Source organism: Ascaphus truei, chromosome 2 (assembly GCF_040206685.1).
Source record: "Ascaphus truei isolate aAscTru1 chromosome 2, aAscTru1.hap1, whole genome shotgun sequence".
NCBI classification, from domain to species: domain Eukaryota; kingdom Metazoa; phylum Chordata; class Amphibia; order Anura; family Ascaphidae; genus Ascaphus; species Ascaphus truei.
The window spans coordinates 450,826,731-450,847,150 of record NC_134484.1 but is presented as its reverse complement, the minus strand read 5'-3'; the positions used below and the strand labels follow the sequence as shown (position 1 = coordinate 450,847,150).

The 20,420-nt window shown below is 45.1% G+C and overlaps 1 protein-coding gene across 2 annotated transcripts in view; it reads left to right on the top strand.

Moving 5' to 3' along the window:
• The window catches only part of LOC142487888 (cryptochrome DASH), a 50,102-nt gene that overhangs the window by 6,463 nt on the left and 23,219 nt on the right, over positions 1–20,420 (top strand). For both annotated transcript variants that reach the window (XM_075587931.1, XM_075587930.1), the window contains exons 3-8: positions 1,752–1,845; positions 8,311–8,441; positions 13,622–13,770; positions 15,710–15,798; positions 18,284–18,357; positions 20,227–20,316. In XM_075587931.1, coding sequence (XP_075444046.1) covers positions 1,752–1,845; positions 8,311–8,441; positions 13,622–13,770; positions 15,710–15,798; positions 18,284–18,357; positions 20,227–20,316 — 627 coding nt within the window. The remainder of the gene's footprint in view (positions 1–1,751; positions 1,846–8,310; positions 8,442–13,621; positions 13,771–15,709; positions 15,799–18,283; positions 18,358–20,226; positions 20,317–20,420) is intronic.

Sequence of the window (20,420 nt, the reverse complement as noted above, 5' to 3'; positions counted from 1 at the left end):
GATACTGACCCACAATATTTGTAGGGCTGAATCTGCACTATATATTATAGGGGATATTGATTACCATACTGTCATTTTATACTCTTAATTCCTCCGCCCTGCCCCCTTCCCCCTCCTCATTTTTTAGTTGTGTTTGTTTTTTTAAGTTTCATTATTTTATATAGACTCCTATTAAGCCCCCTCCACAGCATACCTCCGGGTCATCATACCATTCCCGCTCCTCACGTGACACCCCGCTACCCTCTGGGTCATCCGCCACCCTTGGATTATCTCCAAGCTACCCACTCAATCCTCTGATCTCCTTACCAACTGTCTGCTCCTTGCCCCCCCCCCCCTCCATGTGATCTCTTCGCCCTGTGGATGATCTCTTAACCCCTGGAAGTTCTCCTTACCGCCCCCACCAAATGATGTCCCTGAAACAAAAAGAAACCAAATGATGTCCCTACCTGCCCTCCGGATGATTTATCCGCCCCATTGTATAAATCCCACACCCCTAATAGATTTCCCTATAGCCCCTGCTCCAGCTGACCCCCGCACCTCCCGTCCGCACCAGTAAAGTAAGTAAAGAAAGCCCTGCTCTCTGACTTGGCAAGGTGTCCAAAATTCCAGGCATAACTGACTAATAATGCCCAGAATTTTGACCTATCGGAGAGCATGGATTTCTAGAATGCCTCCAATTTATAAGTATTTAGCCTACAATAGCCAGTAATGCCCAGATTTCTTGGCACCTCGACAGGGATTTCCTTACTCACTTTGCGTGTCAGATGGAGGTCCGTCAGAGCTAGGACGGGTGGGAGAGAAGTCCAGGGGAGGGAGAAACTGGGGGGGGGGGAAGTCCGAAGGTAATTGAGAGGAGCAGGTGGAAGGTAGGGGGTATGTCCGGGTTAGACGGCTGGAGCTAACGGTACAGATTAGAGTGTGGTGGGAGGTATGTCTGGAGAAGTGAGGGGGAGGTCTGGAGATGGGATGGAGGAGTGTGGGGGGGAGGTTACAGAGATGTTTGGAGGTGGAGAAGGGGATGGGAGGAAGGGCTGGAGTCAATCTACAGGAATAGGGGGAAGGTTGGAGGTATGTTTGAAGGAGGGGGGCAGTCCCCCTTCCGTCCTCCCATAAAATACACCAAAAAAATTATTGGAGCTCTCAAACATTTCTATCACTGCCCAGAAGTTCGGCCCTTTACCTCTTCCAAAAAACCTTTAGAAAATCACTTACGTTGGTACAAAATGCACATGGAGCAGACTGCGATACAGACACCTGGTATTATAATACTAGCAGAACCTAGACAGGTACTGGCTTTTTTTAATGGGTCACTGTTGACAGTAGCAGTTACTAGAGGGTTAGTGGGAGTAAGGTCTTGCTTAACAAGAGTAGATCAAAGGAGGAGGCTACTAGCTTCAGGCAGGTGCATGACTGTCAAGCTCACCGGTCGGCCTCTGTGGGAGGAGCGACACAAAGTAAACGGTGTTCTGGCTCTGTCTCCATTTTTATTTCCTCCTGTCGTGTGATAAGTTAACAGCTTGTTACCCATGTTAGATGTGGGGGGGATTGGTAACTAGGTAAGGTTTATACCACCTCAGGCCTAGTGTGCAAGGGTAAGTCCCTAGATCTCAAATTGGTGCACATGAAGCAAACGTTGGATCAAAGCGCCTCGATCTAGATGCGCCTGATGAAATGACCAGTCTGCGCACCGGTTACTCCTCACATTTGCGTTGATTCCTCTCTCGCTCTGACTCCTGTTTGATTCTCTGCAGTAATCTGTTGGTGAGGAAAGGGAAACCAGAAGACCTCATACAGGATCTTGTGAAGCATCTGGGCTCCGTGTCTGCGGTGGCACTTCATGGGGAAGTACGTGACGTTTTAATACTATTTTAAAGTACCTCTGACCTCTTTCTCTCTAGCATCGTTAATCCTTGCATTGCTTCCTTACAGCTCCTTCAAGCATTAAAATAATTACACCCGTTAATCTGGAGTGGCAAACGCACTCAAATCAACTCCAGCTTCTTAAATCCGAAACCTAGTGTCAATTGCTCTAGGTCCCGGAATCTAGGTTCTTGTTTGCTAGAATGACAGTGACAGTGTCTATACAGCAGGCCTGCACAACTCCAGTCCTCGAGGGCCGCAAACAGGCCAGGTTTTCAGGATATCCCTACTTCAGTATGACTGAGCCACTAATTGAGCCAGCTGTGCTGAAGTAGGGATATCCTGAAAACCTGGCCTGTTTGCGGCCCTCGAGGATTGGAGTTGTGCAGGCCTGCTATACAGTACTAGGGGCGGCCAACTCCAGTCCTCAAGGGCCACCAACTGGTCAGGTTTTTAAGGATATTCCTGCTTCAGTCATTGACTGAGCCACTGATTGAGCTGCCTGTGCTGAAGCAATTATATCTTTAACCTGTCCTGTTGGTGGCCCTTGAGGACTGGAGTTGGCCACTCCTGGTCTAGACTCTGGAACTTCACAACTCAACTCTTCTGCAGTCGGAGGGGCTTCATTGGTCTGCAGTGCATTGCTGGGCCCTCTAGCAACAACAGAGTTAACTAACCTCAACTTTGTTCATTCGATCAGCAAGTGTTTGTCTCTGTATGTTTTGTGAATTACTGTGTTTTTGTTTGTTTTTCCCTTAAAAAAAAAATCACACAATTTATTTCACGTTTACCTAGTTTAGTGAATTGTTCTTTTCCATGCAGACCATTTCCCCCACAGATTTGTATCTGTTTCCTCTGATGTGGCGACGTACAACTGTGCTGTATCCGTCCAAAATATAAGAAAATATTACAATACACATAGACCTTGCTGTGTTTGAGGCAGGACAGTGAGTGATCGGATTTGCAGCATGTTAACAATGGTATTCAATATGCATCAGTGGTTCACAACCTTTTTTTGATTAGGTGTACCCCTGGAAGAGTCTTAAAATCTCGAGGCGCCACTGCCCATGAGGCCTCATTTATCCCCTCTCCTCTCACACGCTCCACACTCTCCCTTCTCTCTCACACATACCACACTCTCCCTTCTCTCTCACATGCATCACACTCGCCCTGCTCTCTCACACGCACCACACTGGCTCTTCTCTCTCTCACGCACCACACTGGCTCTTCTCTCTCTCACGCACCACACTGGCTCTTCTCTCTCTCACGCACCACACTGGCTCTTCTCTCTCTCACGCACCACACTGGCTCTTCTCTCTCTCACGCACCACACTGGCTCTTCTCTCTCTCACGCACCACACTGGCTCTTCTCTCTCTCACGCATCACACTCGCCCTTCTCTCTCTCACGCACCACACTCGCCCTTCTCTCTCCCACGCACCACACTCGCCCTTCTCTCTCCCACGCACCACACTCGCCCTTCTCTCTCCCACGCACCACACTCGCCCTTCTCTCTCCCACGCACCACACTCGCCCTTCTCTTTCCCTCACGCACCACACTCGCCCGTCTCCTTCTTACATACTGCCCATTCACTCCTACCTCTCAAACATCTGTAACGGTGTTTCCCCAAACCGGTTGGAGATTTTGGCCATAACTACGTATGTGGTGCATGATACCTGCTGGTAACAGGAGGGCTGAGCTGTCACCCTATGTTTGTGGGGACACAGGATCAGGCTTCTGGAGTTCATACATATCTTTAGCAGTTCAGTGTCTCCATCTGCTGTAGGCTCCAGGGAACTGAAGATTATCTCTCACGGTAGAATCGATTACCTCTCCCCCCCTAGTAATATCACACACTAGGCCGGAGTTATATGCAAACTGGAATGGTTTATTGTCTCACTCTGTGCAGCCCAGTACACAACAGGGTTCTGCCCAATACAGCAACAACCGGCTACTCGCTGAAGGATGATCCTTGGACCTTCACTGTAGGCCAAGGGCACCTGAAGCAGTCCTAGCTCTTCCCTGCCCCTCTAGTAGAGGCAGAGGTACACTCTCTCTCCCTGGAGGGAAGAGGACCAGAGAAGGCCCAATAATCAGGTTCTTGGCTGTGCGACTTGCCTCTCTCAAGTGGGTAGAGGCACTAACGAATTTGGGCGGTAACTGCCCTTAAGTACAGTAGGAGGAGGGCACCAGGTCCGATCCATGATTGGACATGCTCAGGCCTGATGTGACACCCTCCCCCGTCACTCAAGTGCAGCACCAGTGAGGGGGGAAAACCCATGATAACTACTGGCAAGGCCTGCTTGTTCCAAGGCTTACTGCCAGGAGGAAGGGCAGATTAGTAGCCGTAGATGGCATGGCTACACATCATACTCTCCATTGTTCTCGACACACGCCACATTCATCCGCGCTTCCATCATACTCAATGCTGCACTCACCCTACATATTCACAGACCACTTCCCCCGCCATCCACACACTAACACTACACAGCACTACACACACACACACACACACACACTTATTTCTCACCCCCTTCTCTTATTCACAACACACCTTCCCTATCTCCCTCACAAAGCTCTATCTTGAACAAACCACTCGCCCTCCTCCCCACACAAAGCCCTCACCCCTCCCGTCTCCCCTCCCCTACACACCCTGCTCAGCGGGAGTGTCACGCTCTACCTGTAGATGGAGGCCGCGATCTGCCTCCTTTCTCCTTTTGCGCCAGACTGAAAGAGGCGGATCGCAGCCACTCGATATCCAGACAACGCGCCCACTGTGCAGGCGACAGAGGGTTTTCCCCAGGGTCCGTGGCACCCGTGGCAGAGCGTCACGGCGCACCAGAGTGCCACGACATCACGGGCGAGAAACACTGATGTATATCATAGTATACGAGAGAAAAGAAAACCTGGTATATAAGCACTCTATCACACCTAAATGTATAATGAAATTGTTAAAATACTTTATTAGCAACAATGAATAAAACAATGGGATTTAAAATAAAATATATATCAAACAACACGTGACTGTATTCAATTTGTAACATAACTATAAGTAGTTAAGTAGATTGAACATATGGAGATCCTTGATAGATATTCAGGATCTAGTGCTATACATATAGCCTCCTACAGATATGGAAATAGGGCCGTGGTAAGACCACTATACGGATAATGTCACGTCAATGTATATATGTATACTCTCAGAGCGTGTAATAGTTAAGTAGATTGAACATTCTCCCCGGGAATCAGACGGGGGGGAGGGGACTGGGACACTGAACTACTTAAGATTGAGTCAAGATGGATATACACTCTAGGTACATTGAGCCCATTTGGACTCAATGAGGGGTTTGTATTCAGCCCCTTCATTTGACCCCAATCCCCGTTCCATGTACAAGACCCTGCGTTCACACCCCCTATCCCTAACATGCATGTTATCATTCAGCCTCTATATCTGCCTACAATCAAAACCATACCAAATAATTGGAAAATGATTACACAGAGACCTTTCTTTAGTGTGCATTTATTTACATCATGGCTGATATTTTATCATCCTGGTATAGATTTATATTTAACTATACCACTTACATTATCACAGTGACTAACCATCACTGACATCAATGAATATCAAATTCAATTAAAACGTTAACCCCAATTCTGTGAGCATTTACAACAGTATTGACTTGTAGCATATTAACCTCTGTTGCCCTAGATACCCAGCCCTGCAATGCTTTGCCCACTGACATATACAGCCTGTAATGCATTAAGGGCATTTGGGTCTGGCTATCCTGAGCTGCTAATAGTATCAGACCACTCTTGGTGCATTTCTTGTAGTGAGACACACCATCTGCTCTGATCTGGCAACTCTGGGGTTAATCGTTTTCACAGACATACCCACAGTGACTATTTAAACCTCCTTTCATACACAGGGACCTCCCCATACGTGCCCTGAAGAAGCGTTTACACGTGAAACGCGCGCGTCGGCCACATACCTATTATACACGCGGGAAGCTGTTCATTTGAACACAGCATTTATGATATTGTTTCAAAGTTGCGTATCTTGAGCTTCCTCCGTGCGGCTGTTACTTTGATCCTGCGTGTCATATTTAACACTGCAGGATCTCTCTGCACTCAGGGGCTGTTTACAAGCCCACTATTTAGTTAGGCATGTCCTCGAACGTATCAGCGCTGATATATTAACGATCGGCGCTGATATAGGGGACAATGCGTTGCCTGGATATCTGTATGTATGCTCTGCCTGCATAACTCATCTGTTAACACCTTACTTCGCTGATTGGGGGTCCGTGTGGGTACTGGCATACATTTACCTTACGGCACCGCATTTGCCTCCTGCTGGGGATCTGCATCGATCAGTTGCTGCACTACGATATTCAGGGAGCACTAGTCCTCGGATGTGCACCTGATCTTCTATAGTTCCCCCATTTACTTGTAGCCTGCATAAATTTGCGGAGGTCCTAATTGGACAAATTGACTGCAAATTACGGCTTACGGTAATGTTAAGGGCTCTATCTCTTCTCCAGTGCTCTGTGTGCGCCGTTACACTTACCTGTTAACTCTGCTCTCCCCTCCCCTGCACACACTGCTCAGCGGGAGTGTCACGCTCTACCTGTAGATGGAGGCCGCGATCTGCCTCCTCTCCCCTTTTGCGCCGGACTGAAAGAGGCGGATCGCAGCCACTCCATATCCAGACAACGCGCCCACTGTGCAGGCGACAGAGGGTTTTCCCCAGGGTCCGTGGCACCCGTGGCAGAGTGTCACGGCACACCAGAGTGCCACGGCATCCCGGGCGAGAAACACTGATGTATATCATAGTAACATTATTCATATACACATCTGTCATCGTATAAGAATTGTTACAAGCTTTCTTTTGCTGCGTCCACCATCCGTGGTGTGATCTATTATAACCTAAAAAACTGACAAAGTATTTCCTTTTGCTCGTGTATAAATAGTTTTTATATTACTTACTGAACCAGTAGCAGTTTGCTGACACATTCGCATTTGTGTGACGGTCCCAAAGCAACCTGCAGCCCCTTATTGCATAAACAAAACACCCTGAAACACGATCCCTATTAGGCCGGGGCCGTGGTACAAAATACAGCGCTGAGCCAGGAAACTTACCTCCTGCAGCCGGCATGTGTGGGGCTTTGGTAGATGCTTCCGCAGGCGTGCGGAGGCGTGTGGAATTGCAGCCGTCAGATCATTTAATTTTCCGCGCTGAGGGAAGCGGAGGGCCGGTCACGTGACCGGCAAAAGCCAATGGCACTCCGTGACGTGGTGCGCTAGCCCCGCCTCCCACCCGCCTCACAAGCGCGCTTGCTGACGCTCATGCCGGGACATAAAAAAGCTCCTGCTTGAGCAGGAGAGCATGAGCGTCAGCGTGGCTCAGCGCTGTATTTTGTACCATGGCCCCGGCCTTACAGTAACACTGGACAATCAATGAAGTGACCGTCCTTATCAGGCCCGTATTTAAGCCTAGTAGGCCCAAGCCTGAGGCGGTACATTTTTGGTGGGGGGAGGGGGTCAGTGCTGCGGTTACAGAGGTTCCGTTCTCTTCCCCACAACAATGAAACTGATTGCCGGGGGAGGGTGTGGGGCCTCTGTAGAAGTTGCGTACCTCCTTCTGCAGCGTTGCGGTGTCAAATGGTGACACGTTGCTATGACAACGTAATGTCACATGGCGTTCCATTGTCATGAAAACGCGTCGCCACGTGACGTCAGGACGCGGCAAGAGGAGGAAGCATGGGCGGCAAAAAGGTAAGTTCCTATGCGCAGGAAAATTGTAAAACCAGGCCTGGTTACGACACCTGGTTTTCCCCTTGTTCATTGGCTGCCAGTGCCCATGTTCTTTTACCGGGACTGCTGATGGGTATCTCCTCGCACATGGTTAAGACGGTGCAGTTCTGCGCCCGTTTCAGGTACATGACGTACGGAGAAGAAAACGCCGGCTGTTTTAAAGTGATATAGCTGAAGCATGCCGATGTAGCAGGCAGCGCCATAAGGGGCTACATCTGTGGGTTTGTTAAAGGAAAAGACATGTGGTGTGTCTGATTCAAGTATGTCCTGGGCACAGTTATGATGACAAATACATGGTTACAAATACATGGTTACATTAAGTGTGCAGGGTTATACAGGGGCTTTGGATATTAGCACTGTTTAGTAAATCTGGTCCTTTTCTCTCTGTATACAGTACTTCAGGCGTCTAACATTAGATTTCTTTGGGGAGATGTTGATTTGTGTTGGCAAGTTCTGACTACAGCACTGGATATTGCATAAGCGCTCCTACTGTATATAACACATTGGTTATTATTGCTATGTTTTCCGGTTATGTTATGTAAATGCCCTGACGCTATTACAATGAATAAATATGGATGACGCCCGCTTTTGAAATGTGCCCAAACGCCTGTGACTCATTATGTTTAAATTCTGTTTTCAAAGGCAACAAAGGAAGAGCTTGATGTTGAAAATGCTGTGAAACAAGTTTGCACTCGGCACGGGATAACATTTGAAACAGTTTGGGGATCAACTCTGTATCACCGGGATGATCTTCCTTTCAGGCACATCTCCAGGTACACCTGCAGCTGCCTCTCTCTCCCATTCTTCCTTAATAATGGGCGTGGGGACATATTTCCTAAGTAGGGTTGCCGGGCGGCTTCTCCAAAAATACTGGACACAATAGTGAAAGGTGACACACACACATACACACACACATACACACATACACACACACACACATATACACACACATCCCTCTCACCTCTGTCCGCTGCATGCGATTGCCTTCTCTCCTTGGCCCCACCACCTGTCTCCTGAAACCTCCTCCTGATTGGCTGCATTACCCAGCAGCAGCAGCCAGTCAGGATGGAGGAAGCTGCCCAGGTCCCCTGCTCTCTTCCTGTTCTGGGAAATCCAGAGGCTCCCCTAGCCAGTCAGGACACTATGTCCAGAGAGGTGATACCGGTATGCACATACATGTCCAATAATACCTCTAATTATTACTGTACAGAGTGTCCAAAGATGAGGTATAATACAGATACATGTAAGGTTATGCATTTGGGAAACAAGAATAAATAGGCAATTTACAAATTAAACGGGGAATAAATTGGGGGAATCCTTGATGGAGAAGGATTTAGGAGTGCTTGTAGACAGCAGGCTTAGCAATAGTGCCCAAAGTCATGCAGTAGCTGCAAAGGCAAACAAGATCTTATGTTGCATTAAACGGGCAATGGATGGAAGGGAAGTAAACATAATTATGCCCCTTTACAAATCATTAGTAAGACCACAGCTTGAATATGGAGTACAATTTTGGGCACCACTCCTTAGAAAAGACATTATGGAACTAGAGTGCAGAGAAGAGCCACCAAATTAAAAAAGGGGATGGACAATCTGGTTTAAGAGGAGAGGCTAGCTAAATTAGATTTATTTACATTAGAAAAGAGCCGTCTAAGAGGGGATATGATAAATATATACAAATATATTTGGGGACAGTACAAGGAGCTTTCAAAGAACTATTCATGTTGTATTGTATGTCTTTATTTATATAGCGCCATTAATGTACATAGCGCTTCACAGTAGTAATACATGTGGTAATCAAATAAATAACAGATAGTATAAATAACAGATCATGGGAATAAGTGCTTTAGACATAAAAGTAACATTAAGGAAGAGGAGTCCCTGCCCGAGGAGCTTACAGTCTAATTGGTAGGTAGGGAGAACGTACAGAGACATTAGGAGGGAGTTCTGGTAAGTATGTCTGCAGGGGGCCAAGCTTTATGTATCATGTGTTCAGAGTATTCAGAGTGCTATTCATATGCTTCTTTAAGCAAGTGTGTCTTAAGGTGGGTCTTAAAGGTGGATAGAGAGGGTGCTTGTCGGGTACTGAGGGGAAGGGCATTCCAGAGGTGTGGGGCAGTCAGTGAAAAAGGTTTAAGGCGGGAGAGGGCTTTAGATACAAAGGGGGTAGAAAGAAGACATCCTTGAGAAGAAAGCAAGAGTCTGGATGGTGCATAACGCGAAATTAGGGCTGAGATGTAAGGAGGGGCAGAAGAATGTAAAGCTTTAAAAGTGAGGAGAAGAATGGAGTGTGAGATGCGGGATTTGATCAGAAGCCAGGAGAGGGATTTCATGAGGGGAGATGCTGAGACAGATCTAGGAAAGAGTAGAGTGATTCTGGCAGCAGCGTTTAGGATAGATTGTAGGGGAGACAGGTGAGAGGCAGGAAGGCCGGACAGCAGGAGGTTACAGTAATCAAGACGGGAGAGAATGAGGGCCTGAGTCAGAGTTTTAGCAGTCGAGCAACAGAGGAAAGGGCGTATCTTTGTTATATTGCAGAGGAAAAAGCGACAGTTTTTAGAAATGTTTTGAATGTGAGGGGCGAATGTGAGAGTGGAGTCGAGTGTGACCCCTAGGCAGCGTGCTTGGGCTACTGGGTGAATGATTGTAGTTCCAACAGTAATGTGGAAGGAGGTAGTAGGGCCAGGTTTGGGAGGAAGTATGAGGAACTCTGTTTTAGCCATGTTGAGTTTAAGGCGACGGAGGGCCATCCAGGATGATATAACAGAGAGCCATTCAGAAACTTTGGTTTGTACAGCAGGTGTAAGGTCGGGTGTTGAAAAGTATATTTGTGTGTCGTCAGCATAGAGGTGATAATTAAACCCAAAATATGTTATTAGGTCACCTAGAGAGAGTGTGTACAGAGAAAAGAGGTACCCCCACATAGAGATCAATAGAGGAGGAGGAGGTGTTAGCAAAAGAGACACTGAAAGTAAGATGGGAGAGGTAGGATGAGATCCAGGATAGAGCTTTGTTCCGAATACCAAGAGTATGTAGAATGTGAAGGAGAAGAGGGTGGTCCACGGTGTCAAATGCTGCAGAGAGGTCGAGTAATATGAGCAGAGTGTAATGACCTCTGTCTTTGGCAGCATGGAGGTCGTCATTTTAGTGAGGGCTGTTTCCGTGGAGTGAGCAGTGCGGAAGCCAGATTGTAGAGGGTCTAGGAGAGAATAGGTGTTGAGAAAATGGAGCAAGCGAGAGAATACAAGACGTTCAAGGAGTTTAGAGGCAAAAGGCAGGAGGGAGACAGGTCGATAGTTAGAAAGACAGGTAGGGTCAAGCTTGCTGTTTTTGAGTAATGGTATTACTGTTGCATGTTTGAAGGAGGGTGGAAAGGTTCCAGAGCAGAGGGAGGAGTTAAAAATGTGTGTGAGCGTAGGGATTATAGTAGGAGCAAGAGGTTTTATGAGATGGGAGGGAATAGGGTCAAGAGGGCAAGTGGTAGAGGGAGAAGAGGCGATCATCAGCGACACATCCTCTTCTGAGACAGTGGAAAAAGAGTCAAGGAAGGCAGGAGGAGAGTTAGGAAAAGGTGTAGGATGGGTGGAAAAAACAGAGGGGATGTTCTGACGTATGGATTCCACCTTTTCCTTAAAATAGTCAGCAAAATCCTGAGCGGAGATGGAGGAAGGAGAGGCAGCTGAGGGAGGTTTGAGTAGAGTATCAAAGACAGAGAACAGTCGGCGTGGGTTAGACTTGTGCATGTTGATTAGTGAAGAAAAATAAGCTCGTTTAGCCTGCGAGAGGGCAGAGTTGAAACAGGATAGCATAAATTTGTAGTGAAGGAAGTCTGCGAGAGTATGAGATTTCCTCCAGAGGCGTTCAGAGGAACGAGTGGAGGAACGCAGCATGCGCGTGTGGGAATTTAGCCAGGGTCTGGGGTTAGAAGGGCGAGGACGGCAGAGAGAAAGCGGGGCATGTAGATCAGGAGAGGAGGATAAGGCAGAGTTGTAGTTCCTGACCAGGTTGTCAGGGTCTGTAGCAGAGCTGAGAGAGGAGAGGGAGGAGTGTAAAGTGGACTCAGTCAGGTAAGTGAATAGAGCGCAGGTTTCTGCAGAACCGGGGGGTAGATGGAGGTGGAGAAGGGGAGAAGCGAGATAGAGAGAATGAGATGAGGTGATGGTCAGAGAGAGGAAAAGGGGAAATGGAGAAATCAGAGAGAGAGAAGTTTTTTAGTGAAAACCAGGTCTAAGTAGTGGCCATCCTTGTGGGTGCTGGCTGCAGTCCACTGTTGAAGGCCTAAAGAAGAGGTTAGAGAAAGAAAGCGGGAAGCCCATGGGAGAGAGGGGTCATCAATGTGGCAATTGAAGTCCCCAAGGAGAAGAACAGGGGAGTCTGAATCCTGGCTATTTCTTTCTCTCCTCAAAGTGAGAGAGAAAGGCAGAAGGGGGATGAGTAGAGGTAGGTGGGCGATAGATGACCACCACATGGACAGGGAGAGGAGAGAAGATCTGGACAGTGTGAACCTCAAAGGAGGGAAAGCAAGAGAGGGGGGAATAGGAAGGGTTCGGTAACGGCAGAGAGAGAGGAGAGCAGGAGCCCCACGCCTCCACCCCTGCCATCAGGGCACGGAGTGTTAAGGGCAGTACAAAGGACACAGGGTCATCCCTTTAGGTTGGAGGAAAGGAAATTTCACCAGCAACAAAGGAAATGGTTCTTTACAGTAAGGGCAGTTAAAATGTGGAATTCATAACCCATGGAGACTGTGATGGCAGATACAATAGATTTGTTCAAAAAAAGGTTGGACATCTTTTTAGAAAGGAAAGGTATACAGGGATATCCCAAATAAGTATACACGGGAAGGATGTTGATCCAGGGAGTAATCTGATTGCCAATTCTTGGAGTCAGGAAGGAATTTATTTTTCCCCTTATGAGATAATTGGATGATATGTCACTTGGATTTTTTGTTTGCCTTCCTCTGGATCATTATACTGTAACTACAAATATAGGATAAAGTATCTGTTGACTAACTTTAGCATAGGTTGAACTTGATGGACGTAAGTCTTTTTTCAGCCTCATCTACTATGTAACTATGTAACTATGTAAACACAATCCAACCTCACCCCTCTCCCCCGCCCAAACACACACTTTTTTACTTTGGAGGGGAAGCTTCCGGGGCTGCATCGGTCCCGTCCCACTCTAAGATGCGGAACTTGGGCCCAACTTCCAGCGTTGACTGGCAGGTGGGGAATCCCTGCCGCAGCAACAGAGGTCTGGCAGCCAGATGCAGAAGTTGGGCCCGGCTAGAGGTCAGCCAGCCACCGACCCGGGACAGTTGTCCCAGCTCTCTCTCCCCCCCCCCCCCCCCCTGTCGGCAGCGCTAAACCTAAGGACCCAAACCTTAAAAATGAGTATTGCATTTTAGGATGCACAGTTTAGTGCTATAAAATGCACAATGCACAATGCGACCTGCGTCTTCCTGCAGAATAAAGCGTACAAGATGCTGAAGTGGAATTTGGTGCTACTGTATTATGCGACGGGTCATGTTGACCTTTTTGTTGTATTCTTTTCAACGTGAAGTTTATATTCTGGTTTTTAAAGGTGAAATCCCCTTCAGTTGATGCACAGCATTTTGTAAAGAGCCGAACAATGTCATTTAACTTCCTGAACCGATTGTAATCCGATCTAAAGCAGAAACGTTTCTTTGGTAATTAAGCAAGGTTTCCTTCTCACAGGGGACTCTGGATGTAAGGTGACCTCTGTGAAATATAATTAAATAGCTGTGTTCTAATTAAACTATTATTAGAAGCAATGCAGTTTTGCTCCTGGTCCAGCTATGCACAGGAAATACAGAAACTGCATTGTGATAGGACTGTGGGTCTTGGTAAAGTAGCCCAAGCATAGAGTTTATTTTTTTTAATGAAATGGGAACTAGCTGTGATGTAAACGGCGTCTCGTGGCTTTGTGACTCCTGCAGCTTGCCTGATGTCTACACCCAGTTCAGAAAAGCGGTGGAAGCGCAGTGTCAAGTGCGGCCAACTCTGCAGATGCCGGACAAGCTCAAGCCTTTCCCTACTGGGCTGGAAGAGGGAAGCATCCCAACGCATGAAGAGCTCGGACAGCAAGGCAAGAGAGTCTGCCAGTTATAGTCCTGTGGTCTGCTCCATCATTTAACTATTATTATTATTATTATTATTATTATCCCTGGGCTCTTCGGCTTGCCCTGTAGGTCTTCTCCATCATTGAAAATTTATTATTATTATTATTATTATATAGTGTATACCAGGGCTCTTCGGCTTGGCGTCTAGGTCTTCTCCATCATTGAACATTTATTATTATTATTATTATTATTATATAGTGTATACCAGGGCTCTTCGACTTGCCCTGTAGGTCTTCTCCATCATTGAACATTTATTATTATTATTATTATTATTATTATTATTATTATATACCAGGGCTCTTTGACTTGCCCTGTAGGTCTTCTCCATCATTGAACACTTATTATTATATAGTGTATACCAGGGCTCTTCGACTTGCCATGTAGGTCTTCTCCATCATTGAACATTTTTTATTATTATTATTATTATTATAGTGTATACCAGGGCTCTCCGGCTTGCCCTGTAGGTCTTTTCCATCATTGAACTATTATTATTATAATTATTATATAGTGTATACCAGGGCTCTCCAGCTTGCCCTGTAGGTCTTTTCCATCATTGAACTATTATTATTATTATTATAATTATTATATAGTGTATACCAGGGTTCTCCGGCTTGCCCTGTAGGTCTTCTCCATCATTGAACATTTATTATTATTATTATTATTGCCCTGTAGGTCTGCACATGGCCCTGGTACTGTCTGATTTTGCCGGTTCCATTGCAGCTGTCGAGCCCCTCAGTGTAATTCTTCACACACTAAAACTCAATTTTTTAAAGTAATGTAAATATATTATCTATATGGTACAAATATTATCAATGCTTTGCCAAATGCTGAAGTATAATGTACAGTAGTTGTCTTTTTAAATATATCTAACTTCAATGTAAAATACTCTTGTGGCCCTTCTACTCTGACGAGTCCTGATGCAGCCATTTTGGAAATTAAGATCTACTGGTGTGTAGTTCGAGCGCACCTCTAGTATCCCGATTGGTCATAGATTGTATAATTCTGGGAAGGTTGTAATATCTTTTCTGTTTAACATATTTATATCTATACTTGCTATAATTATAGCGAGTGGTGCCCTGCCAGGGTATGTTTTTAATTTTAAAGTCAGGCCGGAGCATCACTTGTGGGATAGTCGGTGGTTGAAATCTGTTGTCACCTAGTGTTATGTCATGGCTCTATTATACTGCATTACAGGGCCCCTGCCTGCATCCGGAAACGATGTTTGTAATTATTCAGGAGATGCAAGCAGTTGAAAAATTTAAGGGAATTATTCTCTACAACCCAAAGCGACCGTTTGAGCAATTGTCAGCCAAAAATCCTCTTTCCTTTTCAGTGGGGATTTTCTGACCATTTGGGACAGGCCTTAGGCGTCCGGGAGGACAAAATGGTGCTCTTCCTGGAGTCCTTTGCAGTCTTGGGTTGCCATGGTAACCTCAGACACTAGCAATTAGGAAAACAATGATTTAAAATACAATAAAGAAACCCAAGAGCAGCAGGAAATGAGATACTAACGCTGTCTGAGTTAAATTCCTTGGGTTTCGCTGGGGTGTGGACGGCGATTGCTGCTGTTAAGAGATTAATACAAGTGCCTTTCATTGATGTACTTCTAGGATACAGCGGTGGGGATGGTGTACTTGGGAGGTACAGAGGAATCCCAGAGCACCTCCACGTACTCCACCTGCAAACTTCCCCTTCTAGGATTTATTGTAGAAAATGTGTCTCCTCTCTTTTGAGGACTTAATTAATATGTACTATTATCATAATTAAAAGGTATACATTGTTTTCAAATTGGGCACAGTACCGCTCCTTTTTAATGCACGTTGGCCTCTGTTGGGTGCCCGGTTTGATGATTCAGAGACGGGTAGTTGTTGATTTTGTTAACGCTGCTGCTGTTCTGATTGACAGATCCTTTGACGGACCCAAGGAGCGCTTTCCCCTGGAGTGGAGGAGAGACCCGGGCCTTACAGAGACTGCAGCATTACTTCTGGGATACGGTGAGCGCTTAAAATCGGTTGGTACCCAGCACCATTTTTTTTTTTTGTTGTTGCTTTTTTTAAAAACTTTTATAATATATTACAGGACGTTCTGCCAGCATCCTGAAAATGATGTTTGCAATCCTTTAAGACTTGTATGTTGTAACCTGAAGCTTAGGTTTTACTGCCTTTTTTTTATATATTTTATATTTGCTCCTCGTCCTCCACATACCTTAGAATGACACCTCTCCCTTTCTAAAGTCCCTCCATGTATTTATTATAGCGCCCTTATCCAGGACACTGTAGACCCAGTGAGATCAAGTGACTTGCCCAAGGTCACAAGGAGCTGACACTGGGGTTTTAACAGGCTCCCCTGATTCAAAGCCTGTGTCATTGTTCACAGAGTCGGTGTCCTTACTCGCTGAGCCGCTCCTTTCCCCTTCTCTGGTTGTAAATGATGGAAACGTTTCAAACTTTTTTAAATGGTTTAATATACTCGACTTAATAGTTTCTTCTAGGTTTAAACCATATAACTTAAACACACCACAAGCATTAATTCACCGTGGGATGGCATGTTGCAGGGTGGAAAATGTTCCACGGCCAGTAGTTTTAATACGTAAAGTCCTTGTCTATTATTTGTTCTCCGTAGCTTTTCCACATTCTGCAAAATGAATAGGGCTGTTCTTTTGCACCTCCTGCCTCGCGCTAACCCTGCCTCGCGCTAACCCTGCCTCGCGCTAACCCTGCCTCGCGCTAACCCTGCCTCGCGGCTATCACTCCATAATACATCAGCTGTGCAGCCTGCTCATGTTAAAGCAGCAGAACGTGAAAATTCCTATGGTTTTTAATTTTTTTTTATTTTAATAAATCAGTTCTGTAGTATTAAATAATACTGTCTGCATTTTTTTCTTAACTCCTAATGCCATTTTCAAAGCTGCAGACCAAGCAATATCCTACATGTGTTTTTTTTTTTTAATAAATACGTCTGCACTATGAGAAAATACTTGTAGCATTTTTTTAAACAACTCTGAATGACATATTTAATGTATTATAATGTAACAAGCTTATTTTGTTTCTATAGCAACCATTTACAAAGTCCCCTTTCTCTTTTAAAACGGGCTCTAGCACACCCCTTTTTTGATCCCTGCCCTCTCTAGCAGTGCATTGTATCTAGTGACTGCCTGGTCAAATGATCTTCCCCACAGAACTTTGCATTTTTGCTCCTCTTCTACTGCAGTGGCAGACATTTAGTGAACCCCCTTCCGAATCTTCGCTGATCGATCACAGGAGAACGGGTCGATCGACAACTTGGCTAATTACTTATCATATGTGGATTGTATTCATGCACATATTAAAGGGGGGGGGGGGACAGCAGCTTGGACTGCTGCTTTAATGAACTTTTAATGTACTGATCATCCTTTGTTTGCTACAGCAACCATTTAGAAAGTCCTATCCACTTCCTCTTATGAAACAGGCTCTGACACACACCTTTTTTGAGCTCTGCCATTTGGCAACAAAGTATCACTAACAGATCTGTTGCTGTGTTTCAAACAGCAAACTGTCTATTACTCTGAAATCTGTAACAATATTGTGTTCTACAGTAATATAATGTTACAGATCAGCTGCAGAATTTCACAGACTGCAGCACAAAGTTACAAGGCAGCCATTTTGTTAGGCACACAGTCATGATTTTTACAGATTTATAAAAGGAGCACCAAACGATTTGCCAGCTTAGTTAAAAATGTAGAATTATACATTGTCACATGCTTTTACATATAAAAAGAAGAAAAAAAAGAGGGAAATAGTATTGCTGCTTTAAAGTGGCATTCTCCTTTCCCCCTCCAAATAATTTTATGTTTTTGCTTTATTTGTGCCAAGGTGTCCTCCGTGGCTTAATCATGGCACTCAAAGCTCAGGGGACCCAATAATTACAGGAATATTGAAGTCTTTACTGTTGCCACTAGTTGCTAGAAACAAAAACAAAGCCGTCTGTGGAGTCACCCAATCCGAAGCTGCAAGGTCATTTCACGAAAATGTCACAGCTTCCTATTGGTCGTCAAAGCGAGGCTGACCTCAGTGGTTACATTGTTTCTCCCATCGAAGCATCCTTGTGGGGGAATTCCAAAATGAAATATCTCGGGGGCTGGGAGGAGAGTTTTATAAATAAAATATCTATTCACTGAAGATGGCGATTGGGGTGATGTACTGAAGCTGCTACACTTCATTTCCGTCACATGAGAGTAACACGGCATACGATGTAATGTTGCATTCTTTCCTTTCCTTCTAGAACCTGGTCATTTCCGTCACATGAGAGTAACACGGCATACGATGTAATGTTGCATTCTTTCCTTTCCTTCTAGAACCTGGTCATTTCCGTCACATGAGAGTAACACGGCATACGATGTAATGTTGCATTCTTTCCTTTCCTTCTAGAACCTGGTCATTTCCGTCACATGAGAGTAACACGGCATACGATGTAATGTTGCATTCTTTCCTTTCCTTCTAGAACCTGGTTGCCTCTTATAAAGATACTCGAAATGGCCTCATTGGGACGGATTACTCTACCAAATTTGCTCCATGGTAAGATTTATGCTTCGCAGATGAATAGGTAGTTACTACATCGAAATACTCCAACCTGTGAAGACCATTTTAAAATCGAAGGTATCGGTGGACAACAGGCGGCCTCTAGGGGTTTCACCTGGGGCCCATGACCTTTGTCTGCACTAGCAGCCCGCCCTGCCTCTGTCCCCAGTTCAGATGGAGCAGAGATCGTAACTTCTCCCTCAGCTACTTAATGACAGTATGCTGATTAATACTGTGCTGGCCAGCTCCTCTCCTGTGTTAATTGCTAGTTCCCTGTCTGTACAAGAGGCGGAACGGGACAGTATTCACCAGCGCGCGAGCATTAACCTGCTGAACGGATGCAACGCGCATTCTGCCAGCGCTTTGTGTTTGTGTGTGTGTGTATACACATGGGTAATGTCCTGCCCTTGAAGTATGTCATGTTTCCTACCACTGATATAGGAAATGTGTACAATGTGCCAAAGAGATAGTCTGTCTACACACACTTTCACAATTCTGGTAACTCCTTTGTTGCCAAAGGGGACTAAAATAAAAGTATGTGTTGGTATACGGGACATGTTGGACAGATGCATTGGATTTAACAGCGTCTACTTCATGTTGACATTATAAGTAGGGAATAGTACCCCTCCCCCCCTCCTCTCATTTCTCCTATCCCCCCCTCCCTCTTCTTCTTTCTTGCTTTTCCCTCCACTATCCTTGATTTTCTCTGAGAGAGAGATGTCCGGAAGAGGCTGCTTCCTCAATAGGTTGTTAAAAATTAAAAAAAAAAATAACAAAAGTTTTGTAGAATTCAACAGATGAAAGTTAATATATAAGAAAAGACAACGAGAGTATTATTTATGTTGTAATATAATGTTTAATATTTCTTCTTTTTGTAAATTGTGAAGTGTAACAGATGTATGTTAAAACTTGTTATATGATGTCATTCTCTCAAAAAAACAATAAAAAAAATTGAAGAAAAAAAAAGTAGGGAATATTTTCGTCCTGTTTTCTTGCTTGCCAATGCCTCACTAACTCCTATGGCAAACAAAGGGTTCATTCCTTCCCATCTCCCGCCAGCGAGCCAAACCTCCCACCCAGAGGCACCTACTTCCAATTATCCACCTGCCCTACCCCCACCACTCACAACACCCTCCCCCATCTATTGGAATGACTTGCAGCCATACTAGCCAAAGCTTCTAGTTGGACTATAAACCAACCCAGTGGTGGGGAGTTGTGAGGTAGGAGCCCACTGGGGTAAGGGATAATTGGGGTTAAACACAGTTTGCTATATGGGTTAGTATGGCAATGCCGTACCAGCCTTTTAGCTATGCAAGTGGGGTAGGTCACATACAAGCAATGTTTAATGGTTATATCATGGTAACGTTTTATACACTGCATATTTTAATTCATTTGCTTTTTTGCCTCTTATTTTACAAAAAAAAATCATGAATCGTTAATAAATAAGAAAATACTTCATAAATTAACACCCAACCTTTCATTTTTACCAGGTGCAATTTTTAACTTAAGTTTAAAAGAGTTTAGTGAATCTATGTCAATGGTCCATATAATCGAAGCAGTCTTCTGCCATAATACACCTTCTGGCACTGAAAGATGCCATGAAATTCAATGAGTTGTATGGTGCCTTCCAGCGCCAGAAAGTGTTTTAAGACAGAAGACACCTTGGTAAATGCTGGCCAAAATGAATAAAAAATAGAAATAAATAGAAACGGTTAATATTTTTTCTGATTACATAGCATTACACACAGCCCCTTATAGGCTGTATTTGCTATTTTCAGTGAACATTTAGGTGTGTGTGTGTGTGTGTATATATATAATATATGTATCTCTATCTCTATCTCATCAGTCCTCTGCTTTCCTTTACAGGCTGGCTTTGGGATCTATCTCCCCAAGATACATTTTTGAGCAGATCCAGAAATATGAACAAGAGCGAACTGCAAATCAAAGCACATACTGGTATGTTACAGGACAAAAGTGGAACATATATATGACCGCATGCGCAATAGACAAAGTGTCCTTGGGAATTAGGGAAGATCTTGAAAAGATGCTTCTAAAAAAAG